Source organism: Anolis carolinensis, chromosome 1 (assembly GCF_035594765.1).
Source record: "Anolis carolinensis isolate JA03-04 chromosome 1, rAnoCar3.1.pri, whole genome shotgun sequence".
In the NCBI taxonomy this organism is placed as follows: Eukaryota; Metazoa; Chordata; class Lepidosauria; order Squamata; family Dactyloidae; genus Anolis; species Anolis carolinensis.
Genome location: NC_085841.1, coordinates 50,717,243 through 50,739,697, shown reverse-complemented (window position 1 = coordinate 50,739,697; position 22,455 = coordinate 50,717,243). Strand labels below are relative to the sequence as shown.

The 22,455-nt window shown below is 41.9% G+C and overlaps 1 protein-coding gene across 5 annotated transcripts in view; it reads left to right on the top strand.

The window, feature by feature from the left end:
- The window catches only part of ltbp1 (latent transforming growth factor beta binding protein 1), a 212,553-nt gene continuing 190,098 nt past the window's right edge, over positions 1 to 22,455 (top strand). For 2 of the 5 annotated variants that reach the window (XM_008125456.3, XM_008125451.3), the window contains exons 1-2: positions 1 to 842; positions 6,966 to 7,036. In XM_008125456.3, the coding sequence (XP_008123663.1) occupies positions 430 to 842; positions 6,966 to 7,036 (484 nt within the window). In that variant the 5' untranslated portion in view covers positions 1 to 429. The remainder of the gene's footprint in view (positions 843 to 6,965; positions 7,037 to 22,455) is intronic. The other 3 variants (XM_062974291.1, XM_016990622.2, XM_008125460.3) reach the window with 2 other exon arrangements.

Genomic DNA, 22,455 nt, shown 5'->3' with positions numbered 1-22,455 from the left:
AGTCTGCGAACAGCCTTGAGAAAGTGCTTTCTTGCCCCGGCAGGAGCCTCGTCCTTATATTTTGGTCCTTCCCGCTCCAGCCTTCCCTTCCTCCGGGTTCCAGCGGCTCCCGCTTTGCTTTTCCTGACTGTGACCATGGTTCCTTATTCAGCCCGGCAGCTTTCCGCCTGAGCTCGCCTCGCATGCTGCCAGAGGGCTGCGGAGAGCGGCGGAGGGGAGGAAGGACCTGAGGGCTCTGGGGCAGGAGAGAGGCGCAGGGAAGCCTTTCCCTCTCTTTTTGGCCTTCTTTTGGGGAGGGAGCGGGAGCGGGAGGGAGCGGGGCCGCGCTTCGGGAGCCACAGCAGAGGAGGGACCGGCACCCCGCTTCCCGAGCAGAGCGCGCCTGCCTGCCTGCTTTCTTTTGTTCGCCTGCTTTGGGGCTTGGGAGCCATGGGCGGGCTCAGGTGGGCTCTGCTCCTGGGAGCCTTCTCCGCCTTCTGCCCGGCGCTGGGCGCCTCCGAGCCGCAAGGGAAGCCCCTCCGGACCGTCACCTACGTCCTGCCCGCGAAGAGCCACGGCTGGCGCCAGCAGCGCACCTTCAGCCTGGAGCTCCTCAACAGCCGCTACAGCAGCAGCAGCAGCAGCAGCCCCGTGGAGCGGACGCGCCGCATGAGCCAAGCCAGCCCCGCTGTCCCGCTCCGCTTGGGCCCCACCGTGCAGCTCCAGCACCAGCCTTCCTCCTCCTCCTCCTCCTCGGGCAAAGCGGGCAAGTGGATGGCGCGCACCAAGCCCCAGCAGCAGCATCGCCAAGGCAACAGCTCCGCCAGCCTGCAGGTCCAGCCCAAGCCCCCGCTGCTGCAGGGGTAAGGCCCACGCTGCCGCCCCGCCTTGTCATCGGGAGGGTGAAGGGCCAGCCCACCAGGCCGGAGGGGACTGCTGTTAGGTCACCGATCGTCTTTCATCTTGGAAAAGTCCCCTTTGAGACCCACACTTCACTACCCACCGATCCCACTTGAAACCCTCCTGTGGCTCCCTCCCTCCCGCAGAATAATGGGGTTTGTAGTTACAGTGAAGCCCAGGACCTCTCTGCCTGAGCAGTGTAACTACAGACCCCAGAATTCCGCAGGAGGCAGCCACAGGACTTAAAGTGGACCCAAGCCCTAGTATAAAGACTCACCTAAGAATCACCTAGGCAGCCACAGGATTTAAAGTGGGTAGATCAGGCATGGGCAAACTTGGGCCCTCCCTCCAGGTGTTTTGAACTTCAACTCCCACAATTCCTAACAATCTCAGGCCCCTTCTCTTCCCCACTCAGCCACTTAAGTTTGTCCATGCCTGGGATAGATGTTCTAGTCCAGTGATGGTGAGATGGCGTGTCCTCGAGAAACCTGACTTGGCCACAGTGGTCCATGCCTTGGTTACATCCAGATTGGGTTTTTGCAACACACTCTACATGGGGCTGCCTTTGAAGACGGCCCAGGAATTGCAACTGGTACAAAGATCGGCAGCCAGGCTTCTAACTGGAGCCAATTATAGGGAGTCACAACACCCCTATTGAAACAGCTCCACTGGCTGCCGATAAGTTTCTGATCTCAATTCAAGGTGCAGGTTATGACCTATAAAGCCCTAAACAGTTCAGGCCCTGCCTATCTTCCTGATTGCATCTTCCCCTATGAACCAGTGCAGGCTTTTAGATCTGCCGGGGAGACCCTCCTCTCGCTTCTACCACTGTCACAGGCACGATTGGTGGGGAGGAGGGAGGGGGCCTTTTCAGTGCTGGCCCTCTACTTTGGAACACCCTCCCCCAGGGATCAGCCAAGCCCCCACACTGTCCTTTCACAGGGATCTGAAAACCTGGTTGTTCCAGCAGGCATTTGGGAAAAATTAGTCCCTAGTCATAAATCCCCAGTCCCTAGGTCGCCAGATAGTACTCTGTTCTCTGCACTTTATCCATCTCCCCAGCTCTATCATATGTTGTTTTGCACTATCCCACACCCAACCCTTTTATAGACTGACCACATCCATTTTGCAACTATGTTCACTGGTTTTTTGTTGAACATGGTCTGATGGCGCCTCAATGCTGCTGTTTTCTTTTATGCTTAATTGTGTGTATACAGATTGTATTTTACAATGTCTTTTATTTTAGTGGTTGGTTTTGTTTTAATGGTTTGTGTGCTTTTATGTCTGTTGTGTGTTGTTATGTCCTATATGTAAGCCGCCCCAAGTTCCTTCAGGGAGTTATTATAATAAAGTTATTATTATTATTATTATTATTATAAACCAAGGGGTGAGGGGCAGGTGGGCAATGGCATGCGTGACCCTTCTGGCTCATGTGCCATAGATTTGCCACCACTGCTCTAGTGTGATAAGGTCCTAGGAATCTCCTAGGCAGCTACAGGATTTAAAGTGAACAGATGCTCTAGTGTAGGCATGGACAAAGGTCAACCCTCCAGGTGTTTTGCACTTCCAGTCCCAGAAATCCCGGTCAGTTTACCTGGTGTTAGGAATTGTGGGAGTTGAAATCCAAAAACCCCGGAGGGCCAAAGTTTGCCCATGCCTGCACTAGTGTAATGAGGTCCTGTGAATCTCTTAGGCAGCCATAGGATTTAAAGTGGATGCACACTCTATACTTGCTCTTGAAAGCTGAACTGGGTGGTGGTCATGGTGAATGGCATTGAGGGAGTTGCGGCCCTCCAGTGATATTTCTAAGCTCTGGGGTGAGGTACCTCATTCTTTCTCTGATGGTGGGAGCTGTGGTTTTCTAGTTGTAGAACTACAGCTCCCATAAACTGGTCATGGAGCATCATGGCAAGGGGCAGATGAGAGAACAGGTGCAATTTGAAAGCAGAGCTTTCCAAACATTTCAGGTTGGCAACACACCATTTTTTGACATGCATCTTTTTTGCGACACAGTAATTGAACTTCGCTAGCAAGTTGGAAGGTAAACCAACCCCTTATAAGAGATGCACATACATAAACTGTACTCATAAACGGTATGGGGATGCAGCAGATATCATGAAATCATTACAGTTATGTTTTAAATATATGTATATGATTTGTTGTTTCTTTTACTTAGACTTTTACATAGAGGGTTTCTTGTTACACCTACAACTGACAGATGAAAGTGTCACGACACATAGTTTGGAAAGCTCAGCTTTAGAGTATAGGTATAGATTGTGCATCCCACTTTAAGTCTTGTGGCTGCTTCCTGCAGAATTCTGGGTTTTGTAGTTCAGGGAGGCCTGGGATCTCTCTGCTAAAAATGTTAAAGGACTTTCCCTAAACTACAAACTCCAGAATTTAGTAGGAGGCAGCCACAGGATTTAATGTTAGATGCCAACTCTATGCGTATTATTTAAAACTGTGGTGTCCAACATGTGGCCCTCCATGTGTTTGGGATTCCAACTCCCAGAAGCCCTGGCCAGTTTTTCCAGCCCTTAGGAACTCAGAGAGGTGAAGTCCAAAATACTTGGAAGATCAGAGGTTGGATACTACTGATTTCAAATGTCTTGTGATAATCTCCTAGATTATTGGTTCTCAACCTGTGAGTCCCCAGATGTTTTGGCCTTCAACTTCCAAAAATCCTAACAGTCGGTAAACTTGCTGGGATTTCTGGGAGTTGTAGGTCAAAACACCTGGGGACCCACAGGTTGAGAAACACTATCTTAGACCAAGCTCTAGAAGGCCACATTTTTTCCATCTCTGCTCTAGTGAAGTAAAACACCTAAGACAGGTTAGGAAGAAGCAATGGGGAGAATCAATATCCAATGCCTACTTTGGGGATGTTCTTTTAAGAATATATGGTGAGTAACTTAGAAATGGGAAGCAGACGGTCTGGTTTTGTTAATCCTATACTGATTTTGTGGCAAACCACTTTAGGTGGGTTAATGACTTCTTGATCTGTTGCACAGTCCATGCATATCCCTGGGCAAATATTAGAGCACTGTGTCCCTCTGGTTGCCCTCTCCACATTTTTAGTTGGAGTGCTGTGCATTGGATGTAGCTGCTATTTTAATTTTTCTCATGGCTCCTAATCAATTACTCTGGAGCACTGTGGTAAATTGAGGTGTCACCAAGATCCACCTGACCCCGTTACAAAGGTAATGAGGCACTTCCATAAACATGAAGTTGATCCTGCCCTGTAGAAAAGGCCCTCTTCACTTATTTGGGTAACATCTTCCACAGTCCATTGCTGTTGGCCATGTTGGTTGTTAGTACCAAAAGTTTCCCATGTCTGCTACAAATTGAGATCTAAATCATACTTTGGACCTTTAAAATGGTGCTTGAGGGGAGTGCTATTAATTTCCCTGTCCTACTGCTATAAAGACCTGGTAAATCATGGACAAGTAGTGCACAGCAGTGTAGAAATATGAATCTTATCTTGGGTATGTTTAAGAAAACAGTGAGACATAACTTACAGACAATTACAAATATGAACCAGTGTTTGCTTCCTCTTACTCCAGGCCATATAAGGTGGTTGGTGCCCTGGAGTAGTTCCAAGAAGCAGGACCCTCTTTCTAAATACAGTCATTTCAGGGATAGTGGCATAGAAATTACTTATTTACTTTATACCCTGCCTTCCTCTCAGTACAGGACCCAATAAAATTAATAGATGCAATATAGACAGCAGCACTCAAACTCTTATATAAATCTATTTGCCTGATCGCTTTTAATCAGTTATTCAACAAACACACAAAATATCGATATCTGAAACACTGGGGGATTCAGGAAATGTCTAAGGAAGATGATGAAGCCAATTATACTGTTTCTTCCTGTACTGGGCACCTGTCCTTGAGGGGCCTGGAGCAGTTGCACCAGTTGAGCTGTCCTGTTCTGAATAGATGTACAGTCAAAAAATGACCAATCTTTTTAAATGATTTCAAATATAGTCTGGCTGATAATTATAATCCATATTTCTCCCAATCGTTCTCAAATAGGTAAATAAGACAAGTATGGATTAGATAGTTACATTTTAATGATCAATGAAGAAATTGATTAGATTTATTGAATCTGTTTTAACTTCATTGATGAGCATTACATTTGAAAGAAAGAAGTCTCTCTTTTGTTTTGTTTTTAATTTTGACATGGATCACATTTGGCCTATTTTAAATGAGGCTTTTCATTTTGTGGGAGAAATTGTGGGAATGCCGCTCTTACGATGGCACCATCAAATAGGTTATGTAAGACTTTGTGTTAAAAATAACATTTAAAATCCTATCTTTTGGAGATACTTCTTAAAATAAAGTCAATTACAAAAAAAAAACCCTTTATCCTTACATTGGAATATTAGACAGCCTCTCTGAAACTCATAAAACCTGTTGTATGATTTTGATTTGATATGTTTAGGCTGACTATGGTTATGGATAACATTTTGTGTATTCTTATTCCCATTTTATTGTTTTCATAAGTTCTTCATTATTGCAGCTGCTTTTGCCATTTCCATTGTTGAGGCTTCCTTCTCCACTAGCTATTTAGCAATATGTCCAATTAGCCTCCTTTCCATCTTTATGCCTTTACCTTGAATTCTTGTTATCATGGCTGAAATCTATGATAGTATATTTTAAACGTTTTCCGCCTTTGTGAATGAGGGGCTGAGAGACATTCTAGAATAGTCATATTCCAATAGGTGGGCCCTGGATGGGTGCCATTGACTGCCTGTTCCTGATGATTTTCCAGGATGGTAAAAAGAAAGCAGTCTGGATAATGGGCACAAATGTGGTAACAGTACCTACCAAAATAGGGGTAGGAGAAGGAAGGTTACTCATTATCTACATGAGATAGCTTAAGAAACCCTGCTCTTGAATTCCAAGTTGCAAGTATAGCTTGGAGAGGTCCTTGGGGACACTTCTTGTTTGATCAAAATACAACAAGGAGATGCTTGGTCTCAAGTAAATACTCAAAAATTAAGATGGCTTGTGTGGATAGAACCTCATTCAGAAATGGACCAAGAAATTCTGTTGATTGATGTAAAAATGCATCATGATTTTAAGAACACGATAGTTGAACATTGATACTTTCCTATCCCCTAAATAAAAGGATTTTAGAGGATTTTAGATCCTGAATTCAGCTCTTTTGGTTTGCCAAACTGGCCCCACTGGGATTCCCTTTAGAGCTGATATCTTTTTTCTGTGGCTTCACAATTTGGCAAATTCCCAGTTTTTGTATGGCTGAAACGTCTTTTCCAAATCATAATGACAAACAGTAGGAAGTTGAAGCTCAATTACATTGACGTTTTGGTCCCATCTACTCTTGGAATGTGACTTCTCTTAATGTGGTCCATGCAAGAGGGAAACTTCTTGTGCAGTGGTGGAGCTGGCTTTAATCCCCTGACAGTTTGGATACTACTTCCTTAGGTCTTTGTTTCCCTTTCCCCAGCAAGAAAAGCTAGCTGTCTTTCTCCTGCTGTGAATAGGGAAGATCCGCTTTAGGGCCTCATCTTTGGAAAGGTGAAGAGAATGTAAACAGCGGAGACACTTGGATGTCTGTGTTCTTTCTCATGCTTATGCAGCCAAGAGGGATGCTCCTTTAGGTCACATGTAATAAAAGTGAGGTAACCATAGGCAAAGAAACTTTTCACTCCCTATTAGGAAGCATGATAAGCCAAGGAAGACCTATTTTCTTCTGTTAAGAGCTTGAGGTTGGAATGCTAAAAGAACAATGAGTGCCTATTCTTATTTAGAACATTTATAATTACTCTCCTTCCCTCAGGCTATAAACTCCCTTTCCCTTGCCAGCTCACAGCCTTTTCATTATAATTTGCTTGTGTCTGCTGAGACTTTCCTCCTTCAATCTGTTATAGACCTCTCCTCCTTTCTTTTCAGACCTTTCCACCTCACCTGTGCTTGGAGGTGAGGAACAATTTTTTTCCTAGACATCTCAGTTCCCCATATGAAGGGAGTGGGTAGATTGTGCTGTTGAATTGCATCTGGGTCTATCAGACTACGCTGCACCTGGTTGCTGATTTTTTTTCTTTACTGTTGCTTCAGGGTGAATGTCTGTGGAGGGCAGTGCTGTCACGGCTGGAGCAAAGCTCCTGGCTCTCAGAGATGTACCAAACGTAAGTAGACATGTGCACAGTGCAGCTGTTTCCCTTTGTGGTTGCTTCTTTCACTCAGTTTAAAATAGTTCTTGTTCTTGCTTGTTCTAGGGTTATGGGATGGCCTGAGACATACATAGACCTATGTACAGATTTGTTATCACAAAATTCTCAACCTGTGGGTCCCCAGGTGTTTTGGCCTACAACTCCCAGAAATCCCAGCCAGTTTACTAGCAGTTAGGATTTCTGGGAGTTGAAGGCCAAAACATCTGGGGACCCATAGGTTGAGAACCACTGTAGTAAGGGAATTTATTACTTCATACCTAAGAAAACTACACATGACAGATCTGTTTTCAGCATGAAGTAAGCTTTTTCTCCTCAGGATTGAAGAGTTTATGGGAAGTTATTTTGGAATTAAGATTGCTACTTTTTAATAAACTTAATTTTACCCTATATTGGTTTCACAAAAGAGAGAATTTAGGTGATGGCAAACACAGCATGAGTCCCTGCCATCAGTTAATATCTGCAAGTGGTTTACCACTTTGAATTTCATCTTGTTTAGAGGTGGGATTCATTGTTGTTACTTGCCATCTTGTTGTCTTTTACTGAGCGGGGGCTTTTGGAGATCTCTCATTAATAGGGTTCTATTAATGAGAGATCTCCAAAAGCCCCCGCTCAGTGAATGCACATCCAAACCTCCTCAATTTAATCAATCCACCTGCAATGTAGCCTTTTTCCTACTAATTTCCACTTTACTGTGCATTATCACCTTCTAGTGAGCACTTCATCTCATAATGCATCCATGTAGTTGTCTTGGTTTCTAGAGAGAGTTTAGACCTGATTTGGTCTATGACCCATGTATTTGTCTGTTTGGCAGTCCATATAACTCTTTTCCAGCATCACATTTCAAATGAGTTGATTTTCTTCCTCTGAGTTCTCTTCTCTTTCCAGCTTGCAAATCATACATGGAAACAAAAAATATCATGGCCTGGATAGTTTTGACTTTGGTACTGAATACTATGTTTTTGTACTTAAGGATGTTATCTGGTTATTTCATGGCTGGTTTTTCAAGTCTTAATCTTCTGATTTCTTGATTATAGTCTCTATTTTGGTTAATGACTCAACCAAGGTATAATAAATTGTTAAGTATTTTCAGTGTCATTGAGTTACGCAAATCAAGTGCAGTCATTATTTTTATCTTCCTAATACATAACTGCTTTTGCACATTTGCCCTTAGCTTTCATCAGTTGCCTCTACAGGTCTTTACTATTTTTTGCAAGTAATGTGGTTCATTAAAACGTTCTGCATTTTATCACCCCATCTTTTTAATTCCTTTACAGAACATTTCATATTGGAAGCATGATTAGACTCAGAGGAAGGAGGCATGAAAATGGGGGGGGGGGCACAGTAATTTGTGATAAAATGCAAACCTCTCTGACTCCCTGGCTAATGGGAAACCTGCTTTCTCATCTTTTGTTCTGACAGTGACCTGTTGTCTAAAGTAATGGATAATCAGATGTTGTGGTGCACCCATTTCTTTTAGAATGAATAACGATCTCTCATAATCAATACAATTAAAGGCTTTGCTGTAAAATATAAAGTATGGGCTGATTTTTCCCTGTAAACTGCTGCATTCAGCCTTTAAAGTGGATGCTCTTTGATTCATGGGATTTACTTTGCAGTTTCCAGGAAGTTCCACAGTGATCCTACAGTTTTGACAGCTAGATCTGGTTGGGTCCAGTCTCATCCACAGTTCATACCTCCAATGGATTCACTGCTGCATAGTTGGGTAATTTCCTGGCATCAATGCATTGGCTATGGCCTTGATGCACCTTTGGCCTGGCTGGCTGTGTAGATAGCTAAAGGGCTCCTGCATGGCATCAGAATAGCTCTGAAACACTTTAAAAAGGATTAACGCAGTATGTACAGACATGAGAGTGTGTCAGATATGCCTATGGTACTCCCCAGAGGAGGCATAACAGTGTGGTGCAAAACTGAATAAATTAAATAAAAGGGATTAGAAAAATTATTGGTGAAAAGTAACTCAAATTCTCTTCCAATAATAACTGAGTCCTGCCATTTGCATGTATAATTAATTTGATTTTTCTGGTCATGAAAGAGTGTAAGAGGCTATGCAGAAGAGTGGATCTCTACCCTTGCATCAGAATAAAAGGCTTCCTGTGCTCTTCCTCACTTCCTCTCTGCAAGCCTATCTTTCTTGTCTTAAGGACTAGAACAGGCATGGGAAAACTTCGGGCCCCCAGGTGTGTTGGACTCCAACTCCCACAATTTCAAACAGCCTACTAACTGTTAGGAATTGTGGGAGTTGGAGTCCAAAACACCTACAGGGCCAAAGTTTGCACATGCCTGGACTAGAACCATAGATTTTTGCTTTTTCAGAAAAGAGGGTTCTTGGGGTAATTCTGCACCCTAGAAAGACCATTGCATTTGTATAGCATTGTCACAGTGCAATAGAAACACATATAAAGTACCATATACATTGATGGCGCTGTATAAGTAAACAGAGCAATAATAATACTAGTAATATGCAGCTGTATGCAAATATGTGACAGGTAGGGAAGAGCTGGTTTGCTGTGTTCCAATTGGCTAGCATGGGGTGCTCTTTTAGCTTGTTCCTGCAGCTGAAAGCTGCTCTTGAGATCTGGCCTCCAGATGTCCCACACAGAACTTTACTTTGCATAGCCTGAGGTATATGCTTCTATTTGTTTCAACATTTACATATGGAAACAAATGCAATAAATTTTGGCTAGAATGTCTGGCTTCTGGAATGTGTAAGGAAGTAGAAATACATAAAATACTTTTACCGAGCAGAAACTATCATCTAGTTAATTTCATTTCAGCCCAGTCAACAAATAGGCCATCTTTAATGTGTAAGAAATAGTAATTTTATGAGTCTAAGCATCTGCTGTTGATGCTTATGTTATTACAGCAATATATTTGCATTTTGATGTGAATTCGTTAAGCTCCTAGCTAAGATTAATATTGGATGCTTCACTCTGTAGGGCAGGAGCTGCGGTTTCCACCCTTTCTGCCTCGAGGGATTGGTATAGAAGGAGGCGATGTTCCTTTTTGTCCTGCAGCTGCAAAACTGCACAAATACATTGGTTTCCTGCAGATATTGTAATACATCCACCCCCCAGGTCATTTTTTCCTGACTGGAGATTTTCTAGTAAAGACTGAAATCAAATAGCTGGTCCCAGTTGGAGAAGACCTTTGAACTACTGGAATTTATGAATATGCAGAGTTATTTATTCATCAAATCTTCTCTAGTTGAGAGTAACAATTGAGTTTAGAACATAATATTTATTAGTTGCTACTGAATTTAGAACAGAATACTACCACAATTGATGTGGACAGTATGCTAAATGTGGGCACAGAGCTGGCTTTGGATTTAGCTGTTCTTACGAATTTGGTTATTCTAGAGACAGCAGTTCAGATCTTGAAAACATGCTATGTGGAATAAAAGTCTGAGATGTTTTTGTTTAGACCACAGTTTCTGACACCCTCATGTTGCACTGTCATGCCATTTGGAAAATGGGGGATTTGAGGACCAAACAAGTAACACTTAGCTGTCTTTGATATCCTTCCTGCCACATTTAAACAGAGCATATAGAAAGAAGAGCGGAACTCAGCTCGATCGTTGGGACATTTGGTAGTGTGTGGTTGAGCCAGTAGGAGCTCTGTGCATTGAGTCTGCATGTGGAGTGGAAGGCTTGAACAGAGTTTCTTTTATACCAGATCCTGGTGTCATTTTGATATAGTAATGCCACCATGACACCATAATATTCATGTGGTGAGCTTTTTCTTTTTTTAATGAGTCGTGGTGTTCACCATATCCTGGAGACCCATTGGATAGCAAACATCTCCAGGATGTGGTAAATTCCTTGTGGCTGTGCATTCCAAAGAAATACTTACTTTAAATGACCGGCATTTAAAAATTAATAAAATAAAAGTTGACAAACAGGAAGAAAATGTGCACATGCTTCCTACATACACTGTACAGAACTGATATTGTATGTGTTATTTTTATAGTGTAGAAACTTCTAAAAACATCCTCCATATGGTGTCTTCATACTATGGCCATAATAGTACTGGTCACATGTGGTTTTCAGACTTTTCTGAACAGTATCTAAGTCCACAGCATCCATTCCTAGCATTGCAATTAAAATGCAGCATTGCAATATGGAAAACTAATTAAATTATTGTCTTCTACACATTATGGCGCTGTTCATTGAATTGTTTACCACTTGAAAAAAATAACTTCCTAGAAACTCCTGGTTCGTAATGCTATCACCTGCACTATATTGAAGCTGTGGGACTCTTTGCTAAAAGGATGAAATTTCAAATTTTCCATCTCTGGCTCCAGAGGACAATGGAACATAATACATTCTTATTATTTTTATATGAGAAAAAGAACAGATAAATTCTTATCAGTTGATAGCTTGAATTTGTTTTACAGTTTCACGATGTCAACACCTCATTTTAAGAGTTTAGATCAGTGCTTCCCAAAATGAGTGATATTAATAATAATAATACACTTTATTTATATTCCGCCTTTCTCCCCTAGGGGACTCAAAGTGGATTACAACATTTACAAAGGCAAACATTCAATGCCTTTACAGTCAAATACAAATGAGACATACTGACAAAGGCAGAGGCTTCTCCTTTCATTTCCGGCTTTCTGTAGGTCATGTGGCTGGCAAGATTGCTTTGTAGCGTGTCTTTTGCCTTTTCCGCAGAAGTGGTATTTATTTATCTACTTACGTCCATGTTTTCGAATTGCTAGGAAGTTGGCAGGAACTGCAGCTGACAGATGAGAGCTCACCCTGTCTCGCAGTTTCGAACTGCCAGCCTTCAGGTCAGCAGTTCAGTGGCACAAGGGTTTAACCCATTGTGCTACTGGCTCCTATTGCCCTTGTTGGGGTGCTGGACCAATCCAGCAGTGAGTTGAAACATAAAGAAAGAAGAGGAGAAGAAATTGAAAAAGGGTTTATACATGTATCATCTGTTGTGTAGCATATTGTTAAAGTCATAGTGATTACTTAGTTTTCCAAATGAACACACACAATGCAAGTTATAACCAATCAGTGCTCAAGTCTGCTCACAGGTCTTAACAAACATGTGTTGACAGGTGATCATGTTGCACATATATGAAATCTAATTTAGCTAGTTTCTGAATTGTGTGACAAGCAGTTTATTCATTCATTTATTTATTTATTTTATTTCAAATATTTCTATCCCGCCCTTCTCACCCGGAGGGACTCAGGGCGGCGTACAATTGGCAACAATTCGATGCCGATACATCATTAAAAACAACAACATATAAAAAATACAACCAATTAAATACAATATAAAATATAAAACATAAAACGTGTTTAAAATCCGTTCGTCCAATATCCTCCAACTTTATCCATATAACAATCTGGGTCGTCTTTATCATTTATTCATTAAAAGCCTGGGCACAAAGCCATGTTTTTAAGGCTTTTCTAAAACTCAAAAGGGTTGGGGCTTGCCGTATATCTCTGGGGAGGGTGTTCCATAGCCGGGGAGCCACCACCGAGAAGGCCCCGTCCCTCGTTCCCACCAGCCGCGCCTGTGAGGCAGGCGGGACCGAGAGCAGGGCCTCTCCAGATGACCTCAGGGATCTTCCTGGCTCATAGGAGGAGATACGTTCGGACAAGTAGATTGGGCCAGAACCGTTTAGGGCTTTATAGGTCAAAACCAGCACTTTGAATTGGGCTCGGTAGCATATCGGCAGCCAGTGGAGCTGGCTTAACAAGGGGGTGGTACGCTCCCTGTAAGCCGCCCCAGTTATTAGTCTGGCTGCCGCCCGTTGTACTAGTTGGAGCTTCTGGGCCGTCTTCAGAGGCAACCCCACGTAGAGAGCGTTGCAGTAGTCCAAACGGGATATAACCAGAGCATGGACCACCGTGGCCAAGTCAGACCTCCCAAGGAATAGGCGCAGCTGGCACACAAGTCTTAGTTGTGCGAAGGCTCCCCTGGCCACCGCCGAGACCTGGGGTTCCAGGCTCAGCGATGAGTCCAGGAGAACCCCTAGACTGCGAACCTGCGTCTTCAGGGGGAGTGCGACCCCGTCCAGCACAGGCTGTAACCCTATTCCCTGTTCAGCCCTGCGACTGACCAGGAGGACCTCTGTCTTGTCTGGATTAAGTTTCAATTTGTTCGCCCTCATCCAGTCCGATACAGCGGCCAGACACCGGTTCAGGACCTGAACAGCCTCCTTAGTGACAGGTGGAAAGGAGTGACAGAGCTGGACATCATCTGCGTACAGATGACACCTCACCCCGAAACTCCGGATGATCTCTCCCAGCGGCTTCATGTAGATGTTAAACAACATGGGGGACAGTACTGAACCCTGCGGGACCCCACAAGTCAATGGTTGTGGGGCCGAGCAGGTGTCCCCCAAGGACACCATCTGGGACCGACCTTCCAGGAAGGACCGGAGCCACTGCAAAACAGTACCTCCGAGCCCCATCCCGGCAAGGCGCCCCAGAAGGATACCGTGATCGACAGTATCGAAGGCCGCTGAGAGGTCCAGCAGAACCAGCAGGGACACACTCCCCCTGTCCAGCTCGCGGCGTAGATCATCGACTAAGGCGACCAAGGCTGTCTCGGTACCATGCCCCGGCCTGAAGCCAGACTGTGCCGGATCCAGATAATCGGTATCTACCAAGAATGCCTGGAGTTGTGCAGCCACCACACGTTCCACGACCTTGCCCAAAAAGGGGAGATTGGAAATAGGCCGAAAGTGGTCCAATAATAACCGTGCAAGTTCAATAAGTATTATTTTTTTAATTCATGCTGCTGATAAAATAGCTGAACATTAATACATTGATAGCAGCACACCAGGCTCATCCTTCTCATTTAGGATTATTTTAAATGTCATTTTAATATAATTCTTTATTATCTTAATTTTCTGTAATTTTTTTGAAAAGGAGCAGCAGGTCAAATAGGTTTGGAAAGCTCCGCTTTAGATGAATGTAGTGATAATATTGCTGGATTTGCAGAAAGCAAAACACATTCATTTTTCAATTTATTTGGGATAGATATATTTCCCAGTTATTTACAGGTGCAGACAGTCAGATAAAGTGTTGCCTTAAGCAAGTCAGAATTCAAATAGCTTGCATCAGAAATAAGATGTTTTTGATTCCAGTTTGTGTAGCACAGTGGATATAACACCACTTCTTTGTTCTAGCCCTCCACCCTCTTTCTGAAAAGTTACAGCAATTGCTTTATCTATAAAGTACATTTATTTGAATAAATTTATTATTTATTCCATAAAATACTAAAGTAGTGGATAAAGCTAATTTTGGAAACTCCCTGAAAAATAATTACTGCCGACCAAGTACCAAATGTTGTGTACTCTGTGTATTAGATTTGCTATTTATTTAATACTAGCTTAGGTACCCAGCGATACCCAAGTTAGGTCTTTTATAGTGATAAACATACAAGTATTCATTGTTGACTTTTAGATTTTAAGAATGGACACATTAGAAAATACATAAGAATATGGGTAAACTACAACTTCCATCATCTGTCATTGTTCCCCGCCCATATTCAAATTGGCCATGTCTGGTCTTTGTGCCAAGTTTAGTCCAGAACCATTGTTGTTTGGGTTCACAGCTTTCTTTGGATGGGGGTTCCCACCAAACCCCACCAGTTTTCAAAGATGCGCATGTATGTGTGCCAGGTTTGGTCCAGATCCATCGTTGTATGGGTTCATAGTGCTCTCTGATTATAGATGAACTACAACTTCTAAAATTCAAGGTCAGTCTCCCCAAACCCCACCAGTATTCAAAGTTGGCAATGTTGGGTATGCATGCCAAGATTGGTCTAGAAGATCCATCATTGTTTGGGTTCACACTGCTCTTTGAACCACAACTCCCACAATGGTAGGTCAGTCCCCCTATTACTTCCAGTATTTTCTCTTGGTCATGGGGGTTCTGTGTGCCAAGTGTGGTGCAGATCCATCATCGGAGGGTTTCAGAGTGCTCTCTTGATGCAGGGTGAACTACAGCTCCCACCGTGGTGGGTCATTCCCCCAAACCCCCCAGTATTCAAAGTTGGGCATGTCAGGTATGCATGCCAAGTTTGGTCTAGATCCATTATTACTTAGATCCAGAATGCTCTCTGGATGTGGGTGAACTATAAGTCCTAAATTCTATGGTCAATGCCTCAAACCTCTCCAGGTATTTTAGGTTGGTCATGTTGACTATGTGTGCCAAGTGTGGCCCAAATCTGCCATCGGTGGGAGTCACAGTACTTTCTGGAAGTTGGAGCTGTCTTGGAAATCCATTGCCCACAAACATGTAAACGTTGACTTTTATTATACTGTGTACTGTATATATAGAAGATAAATGTGTTTTGAAAGGATCACACTGGTTTAATGAGAACAGGTACAGATTTTTTAAATGATAAGAATAATTGAAGAACTTTGTGAAATCCCTTTATTTCTCTAGTGAGGGAATTCTTGAAAATCTCAGAAATTATAGGGTAGACTTGGGAGAGGTTTGTTCTTGACTGGCATTTTATCAATCATAAACACACTTATTTTAGAATAACCCCCAACAAACCCAGTGGGAAAGGCTCAAAGCTAAAGGTTGGAAGACATTTTTCAGATTATGATAAATTCGAGACTTGGAAAGACTGATACCTGAAGCTCTGGAGAACCATTTTTGTTCAGGGAAAACTGCGCTGAACAGTGCAATAATCTGACTGACATAAAACAGCTTCCTATGTTTATCTTTAGATTCTTTAGATTGGATTGTAACTTCCTTGTATGAGTGGATACTTTTGTTTAGAAATCAAAGCTGGATTAGTAAAATATCATGAAAAAACTTAGTGCCCAGGGACAAATTTTTATTACTTAAATGCTTAGTAATAATCAGGATATGGTCATCTTTAGCATCCCAAGGGGGATCTAGTTCAAATACTTCAGATTTGAGAATAACTAAGAACATAATTTTAAAAAGCGGCTCTCTTAAATTGTGAACTACTTAAGGAATGACAGTACTTAAAATAGGTAAGACCCAAGTTCAGGTCTCATGTGTTGCACGGAAATATTTCTTTGATATATTGATGTCCATATTTTCTTGATTCCTATGAGATTATAAGGCTTGTACTACCTTCTGATTTGACTATCTGTTCCAGACAACAAAAATTGTGGTTTTATCAGCACTTTTGGCAAACCCATAGGGAAGATAAGTTCCTTTCTACTGGGTTATTTAAATTCAGTCTCAATTAGTGAACATCTTGATTATCCAAATAATATTCTTATATCAGTGAGGGATTGCTCTTTAGGATCAGTGGATAAAATTTAGAATGCTTCCATGTAGGAGAAGAGAATCACAAACAATCCCTAAGTTGCAAATTATATCACTGCCTTTCACTGATTATGATATTCTAATGCCACTTTGATCATCACTATTGTGTATATTTGGTACAGTATAAGGTTTTCAACCTTAAGACCTGAATCAAGGGGGTATTCCTAAATTGAATAGAATTGAATCAATGCTGAGTTGTGAGTTAAGATATTTAAAATCCATTGATCGTAATCTACTCTGGTTGATGCTAATAATTAAATGTAGGCCTTACCCCTTTATAATTACCCTAAAAGGGCTCGTGTAGCGTAATGGTTTGTTTATTGAACTACAATTCTGGAGACCCAGGTTCAGATATCTGCTTGGTTATGGAAACCCACAGGATGACCTTAAGCAGGTCTATTCTGTCAGTCTTGGAGGAGGGCAAAGGCAAATCCTCTTCTCAGGAAAATCCCATGATAAGTTTGGTAGAAGAATTGGTACAACTATTTATTTATTTATTTATTGCATTTCTATACCGCTCTTCTCATCCCTGGGGGGACTCAGAGTGGTGTACAACATGTCAAAACAGCAAAAATTAAATGCCAAACATACATATAGAAGCAATACATAATATAACTAAATCAATCTATATCTATATCTATCTATATCTATATCCATAATAAAAGTGAAAACCCATATGTGTGTATGTGGCACAGGTGTCTGCTCACACAGACAGCCTCCGGCCTCCACAAACAGGCTATAGTTCCCAGTGCTGAGGAGCCAGCAAGTTACTCCCGTCCACTGACATTGTGTTTACAGCGAACTCCATGAACATGTATCCCAACCCCTGCCAATGTCCTCCCCAAACGCTATGGCCCACCATCCAAGGAATGCTTTCATTCAGGGATCATTTCAGCCTAGATTTTGCATTTTCCTCCACCACAGGCTGGCATCCTAGGGTTCTCCATTGGTGTGGAATTTGCATGACCCCGCCTACTGCCCTTCACTTTCAAATCTGTCTGCATAACAAACACAGCAGAGGAGGAGTTTGGGGGATTGACTCCACATGGTGGAAGTTGTAGTTCACCCTGCATCAAGTCAGAGCACTGTGACTCCTACTGGGGAATTTAGAGGAGTTGTAGTTCACCTACACCCAGAACGCTATGAACCCAAATAATGATGGCTCTGGACCAAACTTGCCATGCATACACAATATGCCCAGATTTGAATACTGGTGGGTTTTGAGGGGAATTGGCCTGGGCATTTGGGAGTAGTTGGTACTGTGATTTATATTTTACCTGCAATGAATGAGCACTTCGAACCCCACCGATGATGGCCCAGGACCAAACTTCCCACACAGAGCCCCCATAACCAACAGAACATATTGGACAACTTTGGGAAAAACAGAGTTATAGTTCACCTGTATCCAGAGAAACAGTGACCCCGACCGACATTGGACTGGGACCAAACTTTGCACAGACCAGCCTCATGACCAACTGAACATATTGCAGGGGTTTGTGGGAATGGGCCTTGATTTTGGGAGTTGTAGTTTACCTGCATCCAAAGAGCACTGACCCCAGCCAACAACGGATGTGGACCACACTTGGCACACAGACTCAACATTGCCTGCTGTGCATACTGACAGATGCTTCGGAACAATTGCCTTGGGAATCTGGGACTTGTAGTAGTTCACCTCCATCCAGAGAGCACTGCAGCCAGGCGATGACCAGCCAATGACAGATCTGGATCACCCTTGGTTCACAGATCCAAAATGGCCAACTTTCAATACTGGCAGGGTTTGGGGAGGATTGACCCACAATTCTGGAAACTGTAGTTCACCCACTCCAAACTGAGAATACATAACATTCCAATACAAATAATGCCTTTTTCAAATAACCCAGGCATCGCCGGGTCCCCAAGCTAGTAACATATAAATATTAATTAAAACCATTAAAAACGATACAAAGAGACATTATATCATGAACATAAAACATATTAAACATTACAATATGGTCCTATATAGCCTCTTATCCAGAACTTTGCAAACATTTCGTGTTGGTGACACATTTTTTAGACATGCATTATTTCACCACACAGTAATTCAGTTTTACTAGCAGACCAGAAGTTAAGCCATTCCTTTATAAGAAATACAGCCACATGCATAATTTGTAATAACAAAATGTATGGGGATACAACATATCTAATGAAACTTTTCATTTATATTTTTAAATATATATTATTTATGGCTTATTTTATATAGACACAGAGGTTTCTTGCTACATTTGTAGGGCACATCTCCACACTGCAATCTCCATGCTAAGAGGTTGCAACACACCGTTTGGAAAGTTCTGTTCTAACCAGTGGTATATCTTGGTCTCCCAGAATCATGGTAAGGCTTCTGAAAACAGCAGAATCTGGAGTTTTAGTTTGATGGGTTATAAGCTCTGCAAGCCGGCCTTAGTGTAACTCATTACAGAGTGCAATGATGCTGAGAATGATAACAGTAATTGGAGACTGCTTGCATAATAGGAACATGAGATCATTTTTTGGGATCCGCAGTGTTTCAAGGCACCAGAAATGTGCTTGCATTTCAAGGTACAATAAATATTCTGGAGTTCAGTCTTTGGATAACAGTTGCATTTGCTACAGTTTTAAGAGTAATTTTGAAAGAGCCAAGGGATGCAGTTTTCCTTGTGTAGTTTTGAACAAATCTGAAAACAGACTTTTAATTGGAGCATAAGAATGGCAAAAAGAAGGCATTATTTTTGTTTCATTCCTAGAGGTCATGTTTACACAACCGTAGATGTCACTACAGGAATGCGTCAGATGTTTTGAAATGAGCCAGTTAAGAATTCCAGCAATGACACATACTTTTATTAGATGTGTATTTAGGACAAGAATTCCCTTTGCTCTCACAGTTATGATAAGGGCAACGTTTGCATAGAAGAAAGAGATACTTGCAATATCTCATCCTTTAGTAATGCAAGAATCATAGAAGAGCTTCCCTCACCAGAGTAAATGCTAAAATGAAATTGTGAAATTATGTCTGAAACTGTAATAATGTGAGAGGTATAATATTATTAATAAATGCAAAATACATTCATTTGTCAACTTTGCAGCAGGTTTATACAGGATTTGATAACTTAGCTTGCAAACTGTGTATTTTGTTCTTCATATTACGGCATTATTACAGTGTCATGCAAAACCATAATTTGATAGGTCAGTGGTTCTCATCCTGGGGTCCCCAGATGTTTTTTGGCCTACAACTCCCAGAAATCCCAGCCAGTTTACCAGCTGTTAGGATTTCTGGGAGTTGAAGGCCAAAACCATCTGGGGACCCCAGGTTGAGAACCACTGTGATAGGTGAATAAACTTGAATCTTTTACCATCCTGCCTTATTAATAGGAAGCTATTTGGATGATGTACAATCTGTAGTATTCCCGTTTTCCTATCTCTTCCATCTTTAAAAAAAAATCCCAGTAGAACAATGAGCAATGCCTTTTGATGGATAGTAGTAGGAAATGTCTATATGGGAGGCACCCCAAGAAAACACAATATACATTTGTCAAATTTTATCCTTGAAATAATTTTCTATTATTTCATTTTTTTACTTTAATAGTTTCCCTTCTGTCAGTTTGTGCAAACTACTGTAATCACAGTGTTATTCATTCTTTCATCTTAACATAAATAATACGTTTCTTTAACACAAGGTTTGGAAGTACAATTGAGCCTCCCATATTTATGGGATTCACTTTTGTAGATTTGCTTATTTCTGTATTTGTTCAATTTGTTCTCGCTAGAAATCTTCAGATCCTCCAGTGCTTTTCAATGTCAGCTTCTGCCGACAGTTGATTATATAGTTGTGCTGGAAGACCAAAAGATTCCTCAAGAGAACACTTATCTAGGCATTTGTAGGTCCTCCAGCATAGTTATGTGGTCAACATACAGCAGAAGCAATTTTTAAAATTTGAAGCTTTCCTAATTTTGCGTGGGGTCCTATGCACCTAACATCAGTGAACATGGGGGTCTGACTACAGACACTTCCAGACAGCACCCAATCTTGGGTTTTACTGAGGGATGAAAAATCCTGGGACTTCAGAACAGGTTGACCTACAGACCTGTTAATCCCAGGATTTCTACCTCCATTGTCCACACTTGGTGCTTTGTTGTGAGATTTAGAGGCTCCCAAGATGGCCACCACAGGACGTCCACTAGAAACTTTGGTGATTTTTTAAAAAACCTCAAGATCCGGATATGCGGATATGTGAATCACTGCAAAAGTTCAGTTCTTTGTCCTGACCAGAGAAAATTTGCCCTAGACATGTTTAATGAAGTTCTAGCACACAAACAAAGTTAATGGGGTAGGACTACTTCTGTCCAAGTCAGCACTACACAGTGAAACAGGTACAGACACTTCCAAGCCAGGAACAGAACTTGATCATTACTGACACTTTTTAGAGCCTGCCTGCCTAGCCATCTGTCCAGACAGATTTGGTTGTGTACTTGTGGCATGGAAGAACAGATTGCTGCTCCTGGTTTGAAAGTGTCTGTTCCTGTTTCATTGTATACTACTTACTGTGAAAGTACTTGTTCCACCCCAGAAACTTCACTTTTCTGCCACAAACTTCATTAAACAGGTGAAGGACAAAGTTCTTCTTGCCAGAGTTTTTGCCTTCTACTCAATTGTCACCTTCTTTTTAGGAACTGACCAATCAGGATCAAACATCTAAAACCTGGAAACAAACTCAGATAAAACATCCAGTGTTTTCTGATTGTAGGGACATACAGACATTCGAAGATACAGATTTTCGGCTCAGAACTGGGATATTCTCGCACCTGAAAATCTCGCGGGTTTGTAGTGCTTCCTTCCGCATTTTGAGGGAATGGCATCTGGCCACCCTCCATTTTGCTGTGGAAGCTCCTGGGTTATAGGTACTGTCTGGACTGACCCTACAATGCATTCAAAATAACTATGTTATTTGTAATGCAGTACTGTTCTTGGTAATAAAGAGGTAATGATATTACTAAAAAAAACTATCTCAACAGCCTTTCCTGTCTTTTTTCTCCTGTAATAACTAACATTTCTTCATTATTTTGGAACATAATTGTGACTAGAGTTACTTTTATCCATGTGGCAAAAAATTGGTAGCAAGCAACACAAATAAGACACTTGATTAAAAAAAATAAACAGCTAACGGTTTACAAAAAGTTCCAAGCTGTGACTTATCCTGTAGACAGACAGAATGCAATGTCTTAACAAAGTGATTGGTTCCTGCACTTTGAATGTTGTGCTGTATCTTTCTGTTTGACACTTCTGTTCAAATGGATAGATTAATATTTCATGCTGAGGCTTGGAAGCTCGCTGCTTATTTTGTAACTGAGAACCTTGACCTCTGGGCGGTATTGCGATTCATCTGATACAGATGCTTATGTTAACCATCTCGTAATGTACATAACAGGACAGGTTCATTGAAGGTTTTAAGCTAGTATACGTTTCTTTTGACTTATGTCACCCATATACCGTCCAGGTTGTGGCATGCACAGTTTCTGGGATAACTGAGAGCAGCAGCTGCAGTTTACAAGTCTTCAGGCAGCCATTTACAGCTCATTGCTCGATCCATAAATTGCTCACATCTTTAGTAGCATGTTGCGCAGTCCTGAGGCAACCACAAAGTGCTTCATTTCCAGAAGCAGTGAGCAAAGCTCAACTGCCCCATATTTTGAGCAGCAGTGGGGAGAGGCATATAGGATGGTTTGCATGGCCTGATAAGGCAGAACTACATAGAATGTTGGTTTATTGTTCACAGATTGCAAAGTTCTTCATGCAAAAGGTTTCCTTTCTCCTGAATCTTAACCAAGAACAAAAAGGTTACTGCACTGTTTGCAGTGGGTGTACCTTATTGCACCTTTTACCAAGCAAAATTGAAAACCGGGATATATTCTTGGTTTTTTGTTCCTGGCTATGAGTCCTGGTTTAGTCAATACAAGAAGAATAAGCAAATGCTAGGGGCTAGTGGGCAAGGGATTTTGGAGAACTATTTTCTGCAGAATCATAGAATAATAGAGTTGGAAAAGACTGCATAAGCCACCTGCTCC